This window comes from Seriola dumerili, unplaced genomic scaffold (genome assembly GCF_002260705.1).
Source record: "Seriola dumerili isolate Sdu_G_001 unplaced genomic scaffold, Sdu_1.0 BDQW01000025.1, whole genome shotgun sequence".
In the NCBI taxonomy this organism is placed as follows: Eukaryota; Metazoa; Chordata; class Actinopteri; order Carangiformes; family Carangidae; genus Seriola; species Seriola dumerili.
In genome coordinates this window covers 22,247,504-22,270,848 of record NW_019174280.1, presented here as the reverse complement: position 1 = coordinate 22,270,848, position 23,345 = coordinate 22,247,504, and the positions used below count along the sequence as shown (strand labels likewise).

The 23,345-nt window shown below is 45.4% G+C and overlaps 1 protein-coding gene across 6 annotated transcripts in view; it reads right to left on the bottom strand.

The window, feature by feature from the left end:
- Positions 1–23,345, bottom strand: part of fyn (FYN proto-oncogene, Src family tyrosine kinase) — a 58,764-nt gene that overhangs the window by 4,407 nt on the left and 31,012 nt on the right. For 5 of the 6 annotated variants that reach the window (XM_022764307.1, XM_022764325.1, XM_022764316.1 and 2 more), the window contains 8 exons: positions 19,813–20,069; positions 15,061–15,157; positions 10,515–10,613; positions 9,625–9,728; positions 9,042–9,191; positions 4,676–4,840; positions 2,116–2,295; positions 58–134 (listed from right to left, as the gene is read on the bottom strand). In XM_022764307.1, the coding sequence (XP_022620028.1) occupies positions 58–134; positions 2,116–2,295; positions 4,676–4,840; positions 9,042–9,191; positions 9,625–9,728; positions 10,515–10,613; positions 15,061–15,157; positions 19,813–20,059 (1,119 nt within the window). In that variant the 5' untranslated portion in view covers positions 20,060–20,069. Of the gene's footprint in view, positions 1–57; positions 135–2,115; positions 2,296–4,155; positions 4,312–4,675; positions 4,841–9,041; positions 9,192–9,624; positions 9,729–10,514; positions 10,614–15,060; positions 15,158–19,812; positions 20,070–23,345 lie in introns of all 6 variants that reach the window. The other variant, XM_022764348.1, reaches the window with a different exon arrangement.

Sequence of the window (23,345 nt, the reverse complement as noted above, 5' to 3'; positions counted from 1 at the left end):
ATTGCGACAGTGAAGCGTCTCCAGATAAAAACATGGAGTCCTCTGATGCGGGTCTACCTGAGCCGCCATGTCCACCAGGTTGGGCAGCTTCAACCCTCGTCCCTCTCCGTCCTTCAGGAAGTCCAGCAGGCTTCCTAAACAGATGTCTCGTGTTAGTCATGTTGTAGATACACACACTGAAGACTCTTTGTCCTACATCCATCAGAAAATCAATGGTGTCCTATTGCCCCCACACTCTATAGGACCCGTTCCTGACTCAGCGATCACAGTGTCACAGCTGAATGTTCTGGACCTGAGGTTTTTTGTAAATCTGCCTTTTATATCATGAACAATAATGACAGAGGATGAATCCAGGAGGAGGGGACATTCATAAAACTGCTTCTCTCTTTTTTGAAAACACATTCTCCAGTAATAGGCTGACCCAGATGTGGCAGCATCTGTATCCAACAGACGCGGCGATGCACATCAAAAGTTTCCACTATTGCGCTCTTTGGTGGTTTAATGTGCGTCCACGCCTCTTTCTTCTGGGGTTTCTACATTCCAGGGTTTTGGGAGGATTGTTTTGAAATAAAGACCTTAATCATCTTCAGCCTCTTTGAAACAAAAGCTCACCATACAACAACAGTTACAAAAACACTTCTGCTTTAATGAAAGGGATTTTTTACAAAGCCCGCATGCGAGCCAGTGCCGTAGGCTTTAAACACACTAGCACACAAAGAGGAGGATAAATAGAATCCGCCGCTTTAGATTTAGATCGTTTTAGTACATTTTACTCTGCTGTTGTTTGCAGAACTACATTCGCTGTGGGTATTCACGGTCCCCAGAGGAGGATTCATGATTATTTCAGAAAAACCCTGAGACTTTTCTTCTTGTACCAACACCAGGATAAACATTTGCATGGCCAGACACAAAACATTTAAACCTAATGGCAGATGCTCATCTCTGCTAAATGATGCCTGAGAGAGAAGGAACCCCTCTCCACTTTCCAGTTTCTCCTTTAGGCCAAAATATAAACTTAATGAACCAAATATATAACCTTCATGACATCTCTAACAGGCAGATAGTGAATACTTTACTGAACACATTCTTGCATCCCAGGAGAACATCTGCTCTCACCCTTTGTGCAGACGTTTGTGCAGCAGAGCAGACCAACTTCACAGAGGTGTGACTGTGTGTTGGGGCGACAGAGATGTCGCAACTTCTTCTACAAGTTTCTGACGGATGATGAGCGAAGACGTCTCCGCTGCAAAACCTCAACCGCGAATGAAACAATGCAAACCCAAAGACGGCAGCAGTTTCTTCTCCTCGTAAAGAGACGAGGCAAAATAGAAGCAGCCTGGATGAATCTACTGTCTCACAACAACACGCAGATACAACCTGATCACATGCAATAAATATATATGATGTTGACGCTGACGATACCAGCGTTGAATTTATAAATCAAACCCCAATGAAACAATCACAGTCTCATAAACACAGATTCAGGGTTTCATACGTCACAAACCTCAGGAACCGAATCCTGTCAACTGGTGGAAACCTTGTCAGTACAGAGAGAGAGACAGTTAGCATTAGCACAACCGCTAACACTGTGTCAGCCACTGCCAGCTACAAGCTAACAAACAACATAAACAAATAAAGGCGCTAACTACGCTAACGGTTCTGATCCGGCTGCTAGTCTCTGGTTCTGGTCTCATCTGAGTCTCTCTGATGTTTCCTCCTCTAACCATTGTGATACTCTCTGCTCTGTCACCTGTCCACCTGGAGCAAGCAGGAGGTGGTGGGCGGGGCATAAGGCCTGATCCAGATTTCTCAAACAGGAAGTAAGAGCTTCAGACCCAGTTTTTGATTTTGAGGATTTTCTAACAGGAGTTTAAAACACGTCTGAAGGAACTTTAACTTCTATTAAAGAAAAACAATGAGCACTCGGCCTCAAGGTGCTACTAGTGGAGCTGTAGATTTCAGGTCTTGTTTCAGTTTTACATTTTTAGATCACTTCCTACAGCTCTGTAAAACAGGAGAAAAAATTAATGAGCTGAGCTTCTGAATCTGCAAAAACTCAAAGAACGATCCACGTCATGTTAGCGAGAGGTGTTATCCGTGTGCGTGTTCACATACCTTTGCCCATGTACTCTGTGACGATGTAGATGGGCTCCTCAGACACCACGGCGTACAGCTGCACCAGCTTGTCGTGGCGGAGTTTCTTCATGATCTGAGCCTCCTCCAGGAAGGACTCTGGGGACATGGTGCCAGGCTTCAGAGTCTTCACCGCCACCTTCGTGGTGCCGTTCCACGTTCCTGGTTTCACGCACACACACACACACACACACGACGGCGTCAGCGCACCGCGAGCATCGATTCATATTCAAATCTTATCATTTGAAAGTCAGACTCGACAACCCCGCTGTCTCACCTGAGGAGATGATTGGCAGCTGAGAGGAAACTCTCTCCAAAAACAAGGGGAGAAGTCTGGCTTTGAAATGACAATGAGGTGAAGGCGCACCACAGAATGAGATCAGGAGACAGTATGAGAATCCGTCCACCTTTAATTCTCATGCCCGGAGGTTGTGCTGAAGGATAATTAAATGGGTACGAGATTTAGAGTGGACCTTGATTTGAAATGGCTTTTTAAAGCCAGCATCCAGCAGGGCTTTGAGAGACACAATACGCCAACACGGGAGCAGATAATCCTTTGTAGGATGATTAACAAAAGCGAGCCTGTAAGCTCCTCACTGGGTGCACGCCAGCTACTGTAACGCAGCAGGGCTGTGCCACCGAGGTGCGCTGCCTCCAGTTACTGTGCCACAGTAACATACGAGAACATGTGGATCACTGGACTCACTTCAATAAAGTAGTCCTCCATTTATCTCATTCTGTGGATGCGGGGACGGGGTTAGGCTCCGTGTGTTTGTGGGTTAGGGGGTTTCATTTGAGAGTAGGCTTCTGTAGTGATGCTGGGTGAGGATCTAAGAGGCTGGGTGTCGTCATGGTGAGGACCTATCCCCCGGTATCTGTCCGGCTGAATGTGGAAAGTGCGCAGGTCTGACGTGGCAAATATTAAAAACATGAATGAGACGTTGTGGAATAAAGAATAAAATATAAATAAACTGAGAAACTATTTATTTAATGAATTGTTAGAGCTCATCAATATGAAATATTATTTCATCATTCCTAAAGGAGCATTTATGATGCATCTCCCAAGACCCGTTTTCCTTCCAGACAGTGATAACAAATTAATATAAAAATCACTTTCATTTGCAGTAAAGTGATTTTCTACATTCATTTTATTACTGTCAGGAAGGAAACTCTTGAGAGAGGCATCATACATGTTTTCTTCAGTAAACTCCGTCCTAACTGCTTCAGAACATCTTACCCACAAACCTCTCTGACTGGTCGTCTGCGTCTGACATTCACTCCCGCCTCGCGCTGCGATTGGCCAGCTGTGCAGGGACGAGAAAGTTCTCTCCCTCACTCTCTTTTGTTACACAACTATTTTTAGTTTTCAAGTGCGACAGTATTAATGTCGTTATCCACACATCGCATCTCCTCCCGACGTAAACAAATGTGCGCAGTAACTGTAGCTTACGAGCTTTTTGTTAGCGGTAGCTTTAAGGATCACGCCATGTAGCATGTAGCTAACAGATATGCTAACACTTATTCAAAGTGCTACAGCTAATTGGCTAAGTAACTCACTTATACTTCCTGATAAGGAGCCGACACAAGCTAGAAAGCTAACGTGAGCTGAGCGGTTGTTTTTATGTCTCAGGCTGTAATTAGCTGTTAGCTGTAGAAACACGGTACACAGACACAATAACTTACCCCCTGCTAGTAGCAGCTAACTGGCTAATTCAGACTTTACAGCGTTTTGATTCTAAAGATGTTTGATGATTGTTAATATTATTTATCCACAATGTCTTATACATATATTTAATACTGACCGTTGTGCCGTGCTGCAGAACATACTGGATGAATTACACTGATACTACAGGGATAAAACAGCCTTTGCTTTCATCTCCAGCTACTTTACAAAAAATTTCAAATTGTTTCTCGTCACATTTTTAAGAAAAAAGATAAATGAAAATCTTCACATTTATTTTCCAGGGCGGCCGAGTGTGAACATGAAAAAAGAAGGTTCTTTTATTCAGGGATTTTTCTTACCATAAAACACATCAGCAAAACATCCTGTGCCCAGCTTTACTTCCAACTCAAGTGCGTCTCTGCTGATCTCCCAGGCATCATGACTCAAACCCACAGTGTCAGGGATGTAGTTCACACACACGCCCGTTAAATTAAAGCACAAACCATCCGCACTCTCTACAGGGGGAGGGAAGGGAAGGCACACAGTGTTAACTACAGGGGAGAGGAACATGCAGTGAGGCACATGGAAGGAAGCCATCTTTAGACTGTGGGAGCAGAGTCTCCTGACACACTGGATGTTTTTCCACTTGATTTTGGGAGGACGGGGTCAGAAACCAGAAGTTTTCCTCTGGCAAATCCTCAAAATGAGAACGATCAAAATTTCCTGCCCCGTTTCATTTGCTCCCCTCCTCCCGGGCCAGATTATTCGCTTGTGTTATTGTTGTATTATCATAGTGATTTGGAGTCAGTCTGGTGTCTCTGCTGGTTCAGCGTGGCTCTTTCCTTGTGACCTCGTCTTTGGAGGCGACCGGATCCGTACCCATCCAGACCTCCCCAAACTGCCCGTTCCCAAGACGCTTGATTAGCTGCAGCGACTCCCGTGGGATCTCCCACACGTCTTTGGTTTTGACGGACAGGTCGGCGAGGCGGGGCATCCCTTTGTGGCAGGGAACCACCAAGCGACAGCAGAGCCCAGCGGCTCGGTCTGCACACGCCACGCAGCGACGCACAAATAAGAGCATAGAGAGAGAGGTACAGAGTTAGCATAGCATCCAGCAGGGGACAGAGGAGAGGCTCGCAGCAGCAGCAGCAGCAGCACAACAGCTGGAAACAACAGTGAAGTAAAGCGAAGTCAGAAAACACGAAAAGCCAGAAATCACTTCCTTTCCTTCTGCTTCCTGGACGGCGCACAGGCCGAACCACCGGCAGAACGTCTTCTGTGACAACAACCCTGATGATGTCATCGGGCGGGGTCGGAGACTACAAACTGGGTGTGTGAATTTTGAAAACACAACGCTTGAGTTGCATCATGGGTGAAAGCTGTTTTCCTGAAGATAAACGCCGAGCCGAGGCCAGGCGGCTTCTTAATAACACTTATTCTATTCTGACGGCATTTCAGGAATCCTGAAAGACTCGTCTAAACATCAAGTCTATTTCCTGAACATGGTGATTAGATATTTATGATTAATAATTCCTCTGTTCATTTATGTTCAATTATCAGTGTTTTTTTTTTTTTGAGTTCAATGAAGCTTTGCAGTCACAGGCTGGCGTTGTTGATTATAAATATCCGCCTTACGCTTTATTAATTATTCATAATAACTTATTTTAGGCTCAAGCGTCTCCCGTTTGTTGCCGTGCCGTGGTGGCGTCTTGCTGAATGAATAAACAGCCAGTGTAGGAGCAGGTCGTAGTAAAAGTATAGGCCCTATGTTATGGCTCACTTTAGCTAATGGCATCTACGACTCGCGTACACTTTACGATAATGACGGTACTAAAGAAAGAGCGGGGACTTCCTGCGCCATGAGAAGCATTAGCAGCCATGCTTGTTCAGGTGTGCTGCTCCAGCTGCCCTCACGTCGATCCTCTCTTCCTCCGTGCGTTCGCTTGTTTTTAACCGACGACACCGTGTCGTGAAATCAGTGTTTACTCTTGAGGAAGACCTGCTGTTTGCCAGCCATTGATTAAACCGCTGAATTAGGGGAGAGTTTCCGTCGATACTTCCGCGCTGATATCTCCACGACCTGATACCTGGTGGTGGGGGTGGGATAGGGTGTGTGTGTGTGTGTGTATATGTGTGTGTGTGTGGGGGAGGTGTTTGCCCCAGGGTGTTTGCATGGGGCAGTAAAGACGAGATAAAGGCCCGTGTTCAACCTTCAACTCGGCCATTAAAGCCCATCTGTCCTGCCTGCTGCTTCGTCTGCTCCACTCAGACATCAATACAGCTCCACGACGGCTCCGCCGGCGTCACCGTGTGGAGGTTAAAAAAAGACAGGCACCGATCCAACCTGAGGACAATGAACCAATGAGCTGAAAGCTACGCACCTACAGCACAGATTCTCACCGGGGCCGTCTCATGTTCCCGCCAACAAAAACTTCTGCTGCTAAACAATATGAACGCCTTAAAGTTACTGAGCGGTCCCTCCAGAAATGTCGAAATGTCCCAATTAATTAACGAGGATTGAACGAACCCCCGTGAACTCTGAGCGACCTCGCATTTTTGTCTAATCACTGCAACTTTTCAGGAATTTAATTTTGATTTAGACGTAATTACGAGATGAATGACTCATTAAGTCAAAATCATTAGATACTGTGTCAAAGTAAAAAAAGATATTAAGTAAAAATTTTTTATTATATTATATTATAATTATTATTATTATATTATATTTGTTCTAGTGCAGTGTTTCCCAACCACCAGGGGACACAAAGGTATCAGTGTAATTCTAGTGAAAAAATAAAATTATATAAATATATATATGTATAAATAATGTTTTTAAATGTTTTAAATTGAAATGATCTTTAAAAACATTAAAATATAATTTTTTTTTAGGTCAATCACAGTTATAATCCTCTGTAGAGACGGTGGAGTTTTCCCTGCTTTCTCTTCAGTCCTGAATGTTTTCTCGTTATCATTAAATATCAGTAAATACAAATTAAAACTGCTCTGAGAACGTTTTATCTGTTGGGATGGAAAAGGTTGGGAAACTCTGTTGTCGTGGAAACGGCGTCTGAGCAGAAGAAGATTCATGAAAGTTACAGAGAAATATCCGTGTTGTTTGCTAACATTAGCCAGCATTAGCTTCTGAACACAGAGGCCTGTAGGTGTGTTGCTGTGCTTCGTTAGCAAGAGGAATAATGCACCGTGTGTTCTTTTCTGCTTCTATAGCTTCACTTTAAATGTGTTGTCATTCAAATCCTCAAGGCCGAGCGTGTTCTTGTTTTTCCGTCTCTCTTCAGCTTCGTCTGAATAAATATTGCACCGAATGTGACGTGGCTCTTTAAAGACGATGAGACGCAGAAGAAAGCAGAGAAGCCATGAAAGCACCAGCCCTGAAAAGAAGTCGAGGTTATTTGGCAGAGGTGTGTCGCTGCCTCCGTATGTCGTCTGGAGCTGAGTGAGAAAACTGTGAGAGGGACGTTTCATGTTCCATGACACAGACGTACAGAAAATCCATGGTGTTGATTTTAGGGCTTAAACATCGAAATGTCAATGTGCCAATTGGAGCATGACAGGAATAATATCCTTTTCACAGAGAGAGGGAGACTGAGGATGAGAGTGATAAAACAGAACACGTGTGAGAGAACAAAGAACACAGATAAACACAAAAGAAGACAGAAAACAACTGAATACTTCAGTAAAACGAAATCATCCTGTGAATGTGATCAGAGAAGGTGTGTGTCAGCAGCACAGACGCAGGAGGAACGGGGTGAAAACTCAGATCCCGGATGAGCTCACAGTGACGTAAACTCAAACTCTGACACACTAAAAACTCCCCGTCTCCCTCTGTGTAACAAACAGCTGCATTAAAAAAAAACAACTGCGAAACCTAAATGACTAAACAGGTTGCGGCGCAGTAGCTTTCTTTTTTCTTTCTGGTAGCGTCTCGTGCTCAGTGCCGCCTTTTATTCCTCTATGTGAAAATGTGCCGCCAGACAAAATGCAATTACACAGTGTAACAGTGTGTGCGTAATGCGTCCCGGATCAATCAGACAGAAGAGGGGGACTTTAACGTTGTGCAAATGAGGCAACAGTGTTGATGCTCTGTCTCCACCATAACAAATCTCTCTATGGCAACATCTGTCTGTTTCCCTCTCTAACGGAGAGTGGGCCTCCACGACGTCCTCCTCTGTGCACTTTCAGTGAGGGGCATGTTGCAGCCAGACCATTGAGAGGAAGCCTCGCTGGTTTTCAGGTTAGTTAAAAACACCAGATTATTTCACCGCTGAAGGCTTTAACCTGCACGAGTCAATAGAGCTTCACAGCGAGATACAGAAATTTAAAGTGAAAATAAAAAAGTGATGTCTAAGACAAAGTATTAGGGCCACACTGAGGAAGAAAAATCAGATGTGTTGAGAATAAAGTTGTAATTTTAAGATCAACCAATAAAAACAGGTGAAAGGTCAGTCAGTGGCAGCTGCTGTTTGTCCGTCTAACATTAGAATAGACTCAGTTTCTTCACAATCTTTTCAATGTCCTGATGATGATGATGATGATGATGATTATGAACCAAAAGATGAAGTTTCTCCTTATTTGTGAAAGCTCATTTTAAAGCTTCTATTTCCCTTCTAGAAAAAAAAATGCAAAATTAAAAAATTAAACCTTTATTCTCATTTTATTAGGACTTTTTTTCTCGTAAAATTACATTGACTTTTTTTCTTGTAAAATTTAATTTTTACTTTTTTTTGTAAAATTTTCTTATGATTTTTTTTGTAAAATTATGACTTTTAAAAAAATTTTCTTATGACTTTTTTTCTTGTAAAATTTAATTTTTACTTTAAAAAAAAAAAAAAAATTCTTATGACTAAAAAAAAAAACTTTTTTCTTGTAAAATTTTAAAATCTTAAAAATGTCATTATGACTTTTTTCTTATAAAATTATATTATGAATTTTTTTTTGTAAAATTACAATTAATTATTCTTGAAATTTCTAGTTTATTTTTTCCCTCAACGTGGCCCTTATACTCTCGCAGGTGTCGCCTAATGGTGATGAAAACCTTTTATCGTTCAAGCTCATTCAGGTGTGACGCTGCCTAATGCAGCTTTAAGTCCGGTCTATATTTACATGCTCTTTATTCCTGAGTTCGCTGGTGTCTTCCTCTGTGCAGAATATGTCTTAAAATAAAGATGAAGATGAAACTGGAGCTGTCGTGAAACGAACATCGTGAACGTGAGCGAACAGTTTTTCGTACCTGAGTAGTGCTGGACGAGCTGCTGCAACGTGTCGAACTGAGCTCTGGTGGTGATGTAGTAGCCGCCGCTGTCGAGCTTGCGGATCTTATAATGTTTGACGTGGTCGCCTTTCACGTCGTCCCAGTCTCGTATGGACAAGGAGAAGGCACCTGTGGGACACAGACCAGGGGGTGAGGGTGACGCCCTGCGGATGTATCCCTCCGCCAAACCAGCGAGGTCACAGTTTACATCCACGTCCGTCCAGACTCATGTAAAATATACAGTGGAGGAATTATTTTGTCATAATTAGTGTCTGAATGCTTCAGCTGTGGCCAAGAATGTGTTTTGTATGATAACGGTGACCTTTGACCTCTGACAACCGCAATCATAATGACAAAACATAATGTCTCCGGCCGCGGCTGTCGCTGTCGTGGAGGAATAATAAAAGTTTCATTTAGATTTAAATCAGGAAATATTTCATCAAATAATGAGTAAACAAAACTTAATGTTCACTTTTCTGCGACTGACACTTCTCAGTATTCGTCGCTATGGAAACAACTCATGAGCGGTGGATGGTGTGAGTTTGGGTCCGGTGTTTTTTACCCTTTGTGGTTTCGCTCTCCCGGATGAGATAGGTCCCTCGTGGGTTGCCGGTGGACAGCAGCTGCCTCTCCGCATCTTTACGGCCCAGTTTACCGAAGTACCAGCTGCAATCACGGGACAGAACATGTTCACTCCAACAGTCCAACAGTCCAACACTCCAACAGTGGATTCAGAGGAGACCACTTCTGCTCTGGCTCCAGAGGAACATCGTTAATCTCTTTGAGTGTTATTGGAGGCTTTTCTCGTTTTATCTCAGTCAGTGTAACTGTGTGTGTTTTTTAATGAACATACATGTATACAGGAATAAGTCTTTTCATGTCTCTGAGCTGCAGGTGACCCTCTGATTTCATCACTACAATCTGCATCAGGTGCAAAATTACTGCACGACAAGAAATACAAAAAAGTAATTTATTAAAATTCAGGGTTGAAACTAAACAGTCTCCAAACCTGGAAAAACTCTTATTCAGAGCAGAGGCAGAGGAGGAAACTCCATCGATACTTATTTGTTTTCTCGTGACACCGGTCAACACTGAGGGAGAAGTAATTTACTCCTTCTTTTCCACCCATCACATGTCGATGTATATCAATACAGTGAAGTCCCACCTCTGTCCCACAGCTGCTCTGACATTTCAAACTCTAAATCCATGGAAGGAGAAACGTAGAAATAGTATTAACTCTCTGCACATGTGTCGGGCTGCGGCCCTGCGTCCACTAATCTCAAGCTATTTTAGAGCACCTCCCACATGAGAGTCACCAGTCCTGGACCAGTGTACCGTGGCTCTCTGAGGAGCATTCACACACACACACACACACTCACACACACACACACACACACACACACACACACACACACACACACACACACTCACACTCACACACACACAACTTACTCCTCAGCCTGGATGGAGTCCACTGGAGCCACGTAATTACTGGGAATGTAGCCGCTGCCTCCAGTGGTGAGCGAGCGAGCGTCCCACCAGTCCCCTTCACTGAGAGAGAGAGAGAGAGAGAGAGAGAGAGAGAGAGAGAGAGAGAGAGAGAGAGAGAGAGAGAGAGAAGACAAGAAGAGAAGAAACACATTATTACACTTCATGTACGAGCTGACGTCCTCTCTTGTCCTTCTTCTTCAGTTGGACCTGATCACACGTCGGAACAAGTGAGTGTGTAAAGAATAAAGCAGAGAGTTACGTGGCAGCCACACACACACACACACACACACACACACACACACTGAAGTCCACAAAGACATGTACACACTGTCCTACTCTTATATTGCACAATATCTTTATGACTCCACAGACTTTGATGAACCCGTCTGAAGCATCAAAACAATCGATCCACAACAGCGAAGGTTTGTTTTCACGAAACATCTGAAGAGCTGAGCTGAGATCTGAAAACTGTCACGTGAATATTAGAAATAATGGAGAAATGGAAAAAAATGCCGTCAGACCTCAGAGGGTTAATAAACGCTATAGTTTCACGCCTGCATGAAACTGCAGCAGGAAGTTGTGCTGTGCAGCTGCTGCTGTAGAAGTCAGATTAGATAATAAGATAAAGATTCTGTTATAGAAACATCTATAACAACCCTCTGTAGCCGTCCCTCCGCCCCCCTCCCTCTCCTGGTTTTTGTCCGATCATATTTTAATACACAAGTTCAGCTATAAAGTTTTCCTCCTGTTACTTCCGTCCTTGTTGATGGTGAGATGAGCGTGAGTGTGGAGAGCTGGAGGATGTTGTTATTTTAATACGCGAAGAAGACAAAGACGAAAGCTTCGAGTTTCAGCTGTTTCCCCTGCTCCTGGTGTTTCTGCTCAGCTGAGCCAACGACATCCCGACCCCAGCTCCACGCTCAGAGGACAGACGTCAGGTCTCTCTCTCTCTCTCTCTCTTTCTCAAACGTGGAATCCTGCAGGAACTGATTTTAAAATGTTAAAATTTAAGGGAATGTAATGTTGTTCGTTGTTTTAGTTACTGGCGGACCGTCTGTTTCCGCTGCCTCCGATCTCTGTGCTAAGCTAAACTGGCCGCAGGTGAGAACTTAACGCGCAGACACGAGATTCATCAGGAAGGAAACATATGCAAGTGTTTAACGAAGAAAAGGTAAAGCTCAACTGCTCCTGCTGCGACAGCAGCGGCTCGGTCTTCATCCTCTGCAGTCAGCTGCTTGCGAGTGACGTTGGCGACACATGAATCGGGATTTTAGCCGCCGCTTCGAAATGTGTTGAGAGTGGAAAGAGGAGGAGGGAGGAGAGGCTCCTTAAAGACCTCTCAGCCCCACGCAGCCGCTTCTCTCTTCCTCACTGACCACCAGCTCTGACACATCTGTCCCTCGCCGCGGCCTCAAGACTCTTTCACCCGTCCACTCCCTCAGCTGCTCGTCCTCCATCTTTCTCCCTTCCTCGCGTTTCACATTTCCCTCTTTCTTTAAGCCTTAAAATCCCACACTTCCTCCCTTATTCCGATATCTTCGTTTTTTTTAAAAGTCAGAAAAACTGTGAAATGCATTAAATTCCTTCGTTACTTGCCACAGTTTTGATAAGTCTTGAGTGACCGCTGAAACGCCGGCGTCTGACCGCGGCGTGCAGCTCACAGGAGAAATCAATCGCAGAGCACTTTCACCCTAATGTGTTATTTGGAGTTTAACTCGCTCCTGTCAATAACCGCCTGAGCTCAAAAGGTTATGATGCCACCTAGAGATATTTTTCGACACAGATACAGCGAACAGATTAAAAGGGGGGAAACAGTCTCAGTATGGACGGTTGTCCTTCGCTCAGCGTCCAACAATCGTACAGGAAGACCATGATGCACTGCAGCGTAAAGGTCTGCTGATGCCACTGAAGCATTTGACTGGAACAGCTTCTGCTCTTCACCTTCACCACTGCCTTTAATGCCCTTAAAGAACCATGTGAAAGTATTCATCCACAGCTGAAAATAGTCCCAAACAAATACACTATTTCTTCCTGTTTGAATAATATCTGCTAAAAAAGAAACTACAGCCTCTATCTGTTCATGTCCCTCCTTCACTCCTCCTCTCTCTTCTTCACACATATCAATATCCAGCTGCCTTTAAGGACAGCAGTGGTTTACCGTCTGTCGTTACCAATACTCGCACATGAACGCACAATCACACGTGTACGTGTCTCAGCTTTGACAGCGTCTCAGTGCCACCCTGCGCCGCTCTCTGTCACATCCTCCACACGCCAGTAGGGGAATGGCTCTGGGTGTGTGTGTTTGTATAGAGGGGGGGTGGGGGTGGGGTGTTGTTGTTGGTCCTTCATTTCAGCTGAATAGAGCCATGATAGGGAATCGCCTGGGGACGACATCCCAGGCAGAAACAGGCCTGCTTCCCTTTGTTCAGAGAGGATCCCTCAGGAGAGGAGGGAGGGCTCCACAGTCTGTCTTCTGAGGGAGGAAAGTATGTGTGAGAGAGAGAGAGAAAGAGAGAGAGAGAGAGAGAGAGAGAGAGAGAGAGAGAGGGGATGTGTTTGTGTCGGTATGTGAAGCCGGAGAGACACCGACAGACGGGGTGGGGTGGGTCCCCAGTCTGTCCCGCAGCCTCTTTTGTCTCCAGAAACAAACCCCCTTAAACCAACTGCGCTCCGCCACAAAAAGACAGAAAACAACAAGAGTAAACAAAGACCCTCCCTCCTGTCTGAGAACGGATTCAAATCCTCTCTCGCTCTCTCTCTGTGTGCACGTGGTGACTGCTGATGAGAGGATAATCAAACACAGGGCTGCGCTGACTGAGAGGAGTCACACGGCACAGCTCCATTCACAACACCACAGCGGTTTACTCGCAGCCTGCAGGCAGTTCAACCGGAGCAACACTGGTTTCATTCACTTACAGCGCAGACTTGAGAACAGGAGCTACTTCCTGGTTATGTCTGAAGACGCCACAGACACACTGACACACTCGCGGCGGGTCGTAACCAGCCTGAGCTCAATGCAGCACCTGATAAACATTGATGGTGGATGGAGGATGCCATCGCAAAATAAAAAAAAGGGACAACATTGCCATCTGTCAGCTGTGGGGGGGGGGGGCTGGGATCTCTGCTTCACATGAGCCCCGCCTGTTTGGGCATCTGTCACTCACTTCCTGCCAGCTCTGACAGGCCGGCGCGGCAGTCGGAGGATTTTTGAGGAGGATTTTTTTTCCCGACGTTGTCCAGCAGGGGTCAGTCTAAAGAAGCTCCAGTCTGAGGCAGAGGAGGCGTGGGCAGACAGAGGGAGGTGGGGAGAAGATGCAGGGAGGAAGAGGTGGAGGGAGTCTGAGCTCTAATGGGGTGGGGGAGGGGGTTGGTGGTGGCGTGGTGTGGTGGCCTAGGTGTGCGGTGGAATGTGCAAGACGCCGGCTGGGACAGGATGCTAACTGGGTGTGGAGAGGAGGAAGACTGACCTCGCTGGGCCAAAGGCTGAGGCGATAAGGCAGCCGTGTACAGTAGAGAGATTTTACAATTCATCATGGGGAGGGGGGGGGGGGGGAAAAATGCTTTAAAATCTTTCTTTCAGTGTCTGATTTGACTGTGTGAGCTTCTGTTTCACAGCAGCAAAGAATTGATTTCCAGGAAAACTGCTGTTTTATCTGGATGTGAACCTATAAAGTTTCGATCCAGCACTTTAGGCCGCATCACACAGACGCTGGTATCAGTATCGGAGCAACGCTAATAATAGGGCTGCCATAAAACATTATCTCATTCTGCTGGCTGTGTGTTCGTCTGTTTGCACAGAAATCAGAGACGACTCGGCGGAGTGACAGCTGACCTGCTGCGCCTCTGCGGCGCACACGCCGAGCCGCCTCATTACAATCAGCATCTAAAGGAGAACCACGGTCGCTGCAGTCTCCCCGCCTCCTCAGATATCTGTGCACCGCCGCAGAAACCTAAACAAGCGGACGGGCAGCCCAGCTTTCACTCCGGCACCATGACACACCGACAGAAAATGAAAACCATCCACAAGCTCAGGCTATGAGCTGGCAGATGATCCTGACTCTCCTCCCATCCACCCACACACACACACACACACACCAAGTACATACTGGTTGTCTGGAAGAAAAAGGCGAGCTAACATCACTGTGGGTGTAACAAGGCACTTCCTGTCCAAGCCCAGAGGGAAGTCTTGAAGGGAAGGCCACACTCATCACTGCTGGCTGGTGCCGCGGCTCCACCCTCCATAAACCTTACATAAACTGTGTTCCACTGATTGTCATGTTGCATGTTCAAACCACCACTTTCACCTCATTTCAAAATGTGTTGCAGCCTTTAATACTGCGCCCTGTTGCTTCACGGCTCCACAGGGTGAGGAGCAGCTGACTTATCGGGCTCCACATTATGAAAAACCAAAACGTTTCCGTGCACAAGCTGCAGCGTCTCCGTTAACACGGCGACGAAAGGAGGGAAAGTTGCACTCAGTGCGATAAGTGCGGCCGCGGTGACTCACGTGCTGTTGATGATCTGGAACCTCTCTCCTTTCCTGAAGCTGAGGTCGTCCTCTGTCCGCGCCTCGTAGTCGTAAAGTGCCACGAAGAGGGTGACTCCTGCGGGAGCGATAAAAAACTCAGCGTCAGCAGGTTAGTGAATGAAGATGAAGATGAAGCTCAGACTCACACACTGGACGGACAGAGCGCCGGAAGCTCGGATCAAATAAGAACCAGTCTCTGGTTCAACTGCAAGTTGCTTGTGTTGAATTTAATGAGAACTCATCGAACGTCACAGTCGATGACTCTTGACCAGACACCGTCGGTATTTCCTCCCCTGCAATGAAACTGTGGCGCTCTAAATTCATATCTGATCTTACTTCTACATTTATATATTTGACATTAACATTCTGAGCAACAATTCATAAGAAAACCAAATAAAAACCATAAACCTCAACCTCAAAGATGTGTGTGTGTGTGTGTGTGTGTGTGTGTGTGTGTGTGAGTATATTTATGGGAATATGTGGGAAGTGTGTTTTGTATATGATGAGAAATCTATCTAAAATCTTATTTAAAAAAACAAACCAGTCCTTCATGGTCCCCAGAGGATCAAACACAATCATTTTTGTGACTTCTGATCTGTTGCTACCAGACGGACAAATTATTATTCATCCGGTGAAATTTTAAAAACATCTACTTGGTGGATTTGCAGATTGGAGTCAGGACAGGACGGATCCTGAGGTTTTGTTGGACGCCACAGAGGCCGCCCTTCTAAACACCTGCAAAACTCTGTGTTTAACACCAATAAGCATGAAGCTAACATGCTAAACCAAGATGATAAACATGGTGTCACATGACTCATCGCAAACAGACAGCAAAGACAGGAAAATGGCGAAGAACTCTTGGGGAAAAGGTCACGGAGGCGACGCAGGGTGATCCTTCAGAACAGACATAAACACTTCTGGTCAGATGACATGTCGCACAAACCAGCTACTAATCCCCTTCGTCTTGCAGTATTTATATTTATCCACTGTGAAGCATCACTACAACACAACTTTGTCTGAGGTCGAATCTGCTTCATGATGGCAGAACAACATTTACAGAAATAAAACTCTTTAACCTGAAGTCACTGGCTCTTATCCTCCTCCTCCTCCTCTTCCTCCTGCATCTTCACTAATCCTCCTAATTTTACTGTCATCACTGAAGTAAAAAAAGAACAGTGGCTTTTCATTTTAATACCCCCCCCGGTAGCTCTTCCCTCTCTCACATGAATACCGCCTCAGCCTCAGACTCCTGCTCACTGCTCGCCGCTTGTGGCACGAGTGATAAAGCAGTTTAGGCTAATTGTGGGAGGTGTGAACAGAGAGAACGGCGGCGGCGGCGGCGGCGGCGGCGGCGGGGGTTTGTTAACAGTACAAATGAAAGGTGTGAAGGAGAGAAAAACTCAAGACTGTTAAAACATTAATATAACAACACAGTCGATAATATGAAGGTATGATAACAGAGGGAGGGAAATACTGGGAACACACACTCTGGATTTTAAAACCACTTCAGTTAAATTAAGACAAAATGTAAAACTACATTGTGAAAAGACGGACTTTTAATTGGGGGGTTGGGGGGTGGGGTGGGGTGGGGGGGGTTATACAGCAGTTTGACAATTAAATCTGTAATTGAATTGACTGTGTAACCACTGTCAACACTCGCTGTGTGTTTCTCCTGATAAGTGCATCAGCTAAATCCCTGTAACACAGTTTCAGTGGCTTTAGAAAAGTGCAGTGTTTCTGCTCGCCCGAAGCAAATCCACCACCTGAACTGCATGAACCGACAGTAATGTGGAGCCTCCCTCGCAGGGCAGCCAGCGCCCGTCACTGTCCACTAACCGAAGCTGGGATTTCTGGGCTCCCTCGCTCCGGTTTGACTCCACTCCAGACGAAAAAACCAGCGGCCTGAAAAAACCTTTTTCTCAGACATTATCTCACCGACATCTCTGCAGAGCAACACGACCGGGGGGGGAACCGCGGTGGCTGGGATAGAGGAGTATTTGTTTTCTATAAGTTTATACTGCCAAGTGTTTTTACTTCACACAGTTTCATTAAAGCTGATGTCCACAGCTTCCCTCATGCTGTAGGCGTCTGTGGTGAGGAGAGAAAACTGCAGAGATTTTCACACTATGAACAAATACACTCGTACTGACTGAAACTGAGTCTGACGACGAGTCTAGACTCAAACGGCCAAGTCGCCTTTGACTTAGCCGTTCCGGATACGGAGAATATGCACTTCCTGTAAACTGGCACCGTCCTCTTAACATGATAAACATGTTTATCTGGATCAATAACGAGAGCTCGTTAGGTTGTGACGTTTTTAGAGGGCAGCAACTGAATAAATTAATGGTGCCGAAAAGGGACCAAAGCTAATCAGTTACATTACTTTGATCAAGTAATTAAAAGAGCTATTTGTAAGCATTGCTATTGCTACATAGCTAACGTTAGCATTAGCAGCCGTTTACTTACCAGTCCTGCCATTAACGTGTTTACAATACAGGAGGTTATAACACGTCCTCTGAGCAGCGCTACTCTTTCAGGGCGCTACTCGTGTATTTGAAAGTGACAGGCTGAAGCTAACTAGTTAGCACGCTAACAAGAGTGAACATTGGCGTCACTTTCCACCTCTGGAGACAGCTGTTGACGAGTAAAAGAATAAAGTTTGATGCCGAACTCACAACGTTTTCCTCTGGACTGGTCAGTAAACGGCTGCTAATGCTATGCTAACGTTAGCTATGTAGCAATTGCTAAACTTACAAACTGCTCACAATACTGATTTTTAACAGACTAATTAGAAATCTGTTCCAACGCACAATATTGTAATGACCAACAGGAAAGATTAAAGAATGAAAATAAGACTCAAACTGTAATAAACTGGAGCTCCGTCTGTCTCACTGTCTCGCTTGATTTTTCTCGCCTCGGAACAAAAGAACACGAGCGCGGAGACGAGAGCGGCGCTCAGACAACAGCAGGTCCGAGGTGACCGCGGCTGTCGAGCTGTTTCATGCCTCTGAGTGTTTGACAAATGGAAGTTGAATGGGCACTTCTTCAAAGTCCACTTAAACTCTCTTGATTGCATTTTATTCAAGTCATTTCACTTCAGACGCTCTCAGCAGCGAGGCTTTCTGGGAAATGTTGATATGAAGAGGGTATTTGAGGCTGTGGCTGATGGGACTGTAGATAGAAAGGACCTTCTGCTGTTCATGTGATAACAAACAAGCGAAGGGGGGAGCAGACAGAGAGAGTTTCACTTTGGCTTTCTAACCTTCACAGCAGTAACAAGACCCTGAACGCACCACAGCTGTGGTTTGCAGCGTTCAGATGTTCCATTCGGGTCAGCAAAGGTGGGCGCGAGGTAGAAACCGGTTTGTTGATTCACTCTGAAACCGCCTTCGGGGATCTCACTCAATTACTTACATAAGGTCACAGGGGTGGCTGTGAATTTCCATTTGGGAAAATGACATCAGCAAAAAAGATCAACTGATAATCAATGAGATGTGTGTGACTGCGGAGCGGTGACTGTGGCAGTTAGGCAGCTGTGTTGTAACAGAGGTTGAGAGGAGAGGGTGGCTTATGTCCAAATGTCCCCAATGGTAGAAAATTAAAAAGCTAAACCCCTCTCTCTCTCTCTCTCTCTCTCTCTCCTCCCTCTGCTGCCGTGTGGATTTGGATTATGCGGTGCAGAAAATAATCCACACTCTGAGGCAGAGGACTCCTGCTAAGTTGAGTGGAAATGCTGAGTTCCTCTGCACAGCAGCCTGAGCTCAGTCAGACATAAAGGATATCCTGAGTAGGAATATTCCCTACCTAAACAATGAGCCCGCCGCACAAAGCCCCGCGCTAATGCCAGCCGGACGTTCCCGAAGGGCCGGGGGGGGGGGGGGGGGGGGGGGGGGGGGGGGCTGTGAGGCGAGGACTGTCAGGATTTCGGGATGCCATGGGAAGTCTTTAACAGCTCGAACAATGTTTGTGCTTTTGCATACGGAGGTGTTTGTGTGTGTGTTTGTGTGTGTGTGTAGGCTGCTGCGAGCCAGTGAACACAACACAGTGTGTGTGTGTGTGTGTGTGTGTGAATGAACAGAACAGACGTGACCTTTAAACTTTATCCGTCTCTCTTCCGTCAAACGACTGAGGCTCATTTCTCCGAGAAGCACCCATCACATTATTTCCTCTCTTGATGTCACTTCTCCTTTGTACAATAACTTCCGTCTCTCGTTTACTTCACATGTGAAGAATCTTTTAAAATCAGGGTCGTTTCACTGAGAGAGACGCTCTGCTCAGTCGTGTACAGGACAGTACAGCCCCACTGCAGGTGCAGGGCGATCATCTTTCAATAGCAGTGGCACATACACTTACATATTTCTATCTTCTATTCATATGTCACAGTATAAGGACGTATTTTTACATTTTATGTTTATATTTCATCTTTATCTTTTTATCTTTATAATCTCATTCTCTGTTCTTTGCTGTTGCATCTCCATCCTTTGAGATCAATAAAATATTCTGACTCTGATGAACGTGAGATGATCGACACTGATGTTACCATAGAGTTCAATGATGAATTAAATTAAAAATGAGCGATTGGAATAAAAACAGTAACGATGTGTTGAAGGGAGAATCTCTATTAACTAAGAATAACCTTGATTGTATGAGACTCATTATCATTCACCATGACAGTGAAAACTGAGAGGATCATGTTTCATATTTCATATCTGTGAACATCACGTCTCTTACCCGTCCCGCCACGAGTCCTCAGAGTTCCAGTGTGAGAGGAAGTGCTGACTCCCCCGAAGACGGTCATCCCCTGTCCGACGGGGGCGTGGAAGTTGTTGTAGTTGGGGATGGCGGTGACCCCGAAATTGGGGTAGTGCTGCGGCGTGGGGTCGGCCCCATAGCGGTATCCGGCTCCCTGGGAGATGCTGGTATCTCGGTCGTCTGTGAGTTTGGTTGCTTCCTTATCCTTGCATTGCACACAGCCCATTATCTATAATCTGAGAGAAGAGAAAGAAAAAACAGGCGGTTGGTTTGGATGAAACTGGACTTGTGAGATAAATCATGGTGACGAAGTGTTTCGAAAAATCACATTAAATTACTAGAATCAACTCCTCGTGGTCGTATCCCTCCGCCACTCAGACTGGTTTCAGGTTACACCCCTGTTTATCCAGTCAGATAAAATATGAACCATTTGTGTGAAATTTTGTAAAGTCACCGTGACCTTTGACCTTTGACCACCAAAGTGTAATCTGTTCATCCTCCAACGTCCAAGTGAACGTTTGCGCCAAATTTGAAGAGATTTTCTTGAGGAGTTCTGGAGATGTTGCATTCACAAAGCCAAAATCATGTTTTGTGAGGTCACAGTGACCTTAACCTTTGACCTGTAGCCACCGGAATCTAATCAGTTCATCCTTTGGTGCAGGACAATGTTTTTCCAAAACTCCAAATTTGGAGAAAGTCCTTCGAGGCGTTACAGAGAAATCACATTCCTAAGGCCAAAAACGCATTTTATGAGGTCACGTGACCTTGACCTTTGACCATCAAAATGTAATCAGTTCATCCTTGAGTCCTAGTGAACGTTTGTGCCAAATCTGAAGAAGCTCCGTCGAGGTGTTACGCAGCAACAAGAAATAAAAACACACACAGGCCTGCAGCGCCTGAACGCAAACAGTGATTTGAACTCGGCGACTATCGGCTCGACCGGGGGATCGATGAGACGAAACGCGGCGTCTGGAAGAAGAACGAGCGCTCGCCTGCACAGCTCGCCGAGCGGAAGTGAACTCATCATCTCTGTTTGAGGTTTCCACTTCACACTGCTCTCTCCACAGACGACGCTCTTCCACTGATTAGCACTCTGGTCTGGGAGGCAGGGACCTTTTTCTTTTATAGCCTGACACGCAGCTCGGTCTCTGGATGACTCATACAAACAGTGTGGTGGCTCTTTCACGGTCAGGAGGAATAACGGCTCCTATCACGCTGATGGCGGGGGGGTGTGGAGGCGCCGCGCTGCCGTGTTGATCTTAATGGAGAGTGGTGGGAGGACGACTGGACGCCGGTGTTACGGTGGAAGTCGACCTGAGCTGCCAGAGGTGAGACTCTTCACCTGCCCTCCCCATGTTGGATGTTATCAAAGCATTCAGCTCTGGTCTTTCACCCTGCGGCCCGCACTTCCACCATTTCACATCATTGTCCTTATGTAAAAAGTTACACTCCTGCATGTTGGTAAACTGAAACTTAAGAGGTTGAAGATAAGTTTAGTTACGACACAACCCTAACTTTCTCCAAACCAAACAATGAACACCTTTTATTTTAAAGCTCCTCCAGTGTAAAGGTCTGTGTCCATGTGTAGTGTGATTATAGATCAGCTCTAGCTTCTATATTAATACTGTGAAAGTATCAAAGCCTCAGTCCACAGAGAAATGCACACAGCCTGTATTCAGAAACTGAGCCTTAAAACCAGCCGTCAGGACTTCTGGAACTTTGTGATGTCACAACAAAGCAGTCACCAAGCCCCGCCCACCTGGACCCACCATCCAAACCTTGCAGGATTTGGTTTCTCTGAGTGTTTTTACCTGAAATCTTCAACATTTTTTTATTAGATCACTCAGAAAACAGTCAGCCAATCAGAAGAGAGGCTCAGAGCCTGCTTTGCTGATTTGCACTTAAATCTGAACTCGTGTTGAGTTTGACTAAAATGGATTTGATGTGCTAACATCAGAACCACTGTTTAATCTAAACAGCCTCGATTTCACAGAAACAGACAACTCTGTTTGTCATTTATCATCATGTTTACACTGGGACGAGTATTTAACACACGAGAGAGAACTTCATATTGGAATCAAGTAAACTCGTCTTTATCTATGAAATAGAAAGAAGAAACTGGATTTGGGTGTTCATCATTTACCCCAGTGTTTACTGGGCTTGGAAAACTGAAGGACTTTTTTTAATCACTGTCTTTAATGTGTAGGATTGTTTGGCCTTCTGCTCAGTGCCATTCAGGTTTTTACTCTTACTATAAACCTCTTTGGGGATTAGTATTAGTATTTAGCATTTAGTATCGCACCAGAAATCACCCAATCACTACGACCAACAAGTGTTACAAAAGAGTTGTTTGACTTTTATTTTGTAATAACTAAACCATTGTATGTCAGCGAGCCAGGACTGTATCCACTGTTGACGTGAAGATAAGCCATGTTGAAGAAAAGGAAGGGATGTTTGTGTTTGTGAATAATATACAGACAGCTCCAGACTACAGACGTGAGACAAAACATCTTGAAATACTTGCTGAATGGTTTGTTTATGACTAAACTAGCACGGTCTTCCCCTCAGCAAAATTAAACGCTGAATTTAAAAAAATAAAAAATAAATAAAAAGAAAAGACAGGAGCCACAGCGCAGCGGGGCGCCACATTACCCTCAGACAAGTTAGCGCTCTCCCAGAGGAATTAATGTCATCTAATTGTTTCTCTGCAAAACAAGGCTGAAAATAACTGCGTGGTTTATCAGCGCAGACACAACAGGCGATTGATCCAGGCTCGCCTCGGTGCCAGGCTCGCCTTCAGCTCCAGTCTGTCATCGAATGTGTCACTGGAGAATATATTTCACTGCCGCTGCTCCTTCTGTCTCTCCCCCTGCTTCCCTTTCATCTGACTGCAGAGAGGAGCAGGGAGGGGGTGGGGGGGTGGGGGGGGGTAATGAAGGAGGAGGAGCGTGGGCTCCCCCCCCCCACTTCTCAGGAGCGGGAATAAACAAGAGGAGGATCATGGGAAGAAGGAGTCTCACTCTTCCATCAATCACCAACCAGTGTAATGACAAGCTGCTGGAGACTGGAGGCAGATGAGAGACTGTAACCGACTCCCGGAGGATGACTCCCCGCGGTTTCCATGACGACCGCGACCTCTCCTCAGGCCGAAGTCTGAGGTTCACAGGTCTGTTTCCATTTTGACTCCGGTTTCCTTACATTTACATTTCCTGTTTTGTACGTCGTCAAGAACGTCAGCACCAACACTTCATATCGTAAAGTGTCACTACCCATAATACTGTATATAAGGTTTATTAATGTATTCATACCTTTGTTGTTCTATCCAGTTTAATATAATACAGGTGGGTACAGGTAGGTACTCTCATCTTACCTCTGATTGCTCCTGTAACCAAAGAAAAAGAAGGAATGGCCACTACAGGAGCCACAGCCTTTAACTTTTCTCTATTCTTTCAGTAGAAATGTTAAATTAAAAGCACTGTGGTCTTTAACCTTGTGGTCTTGTTGATAGATCG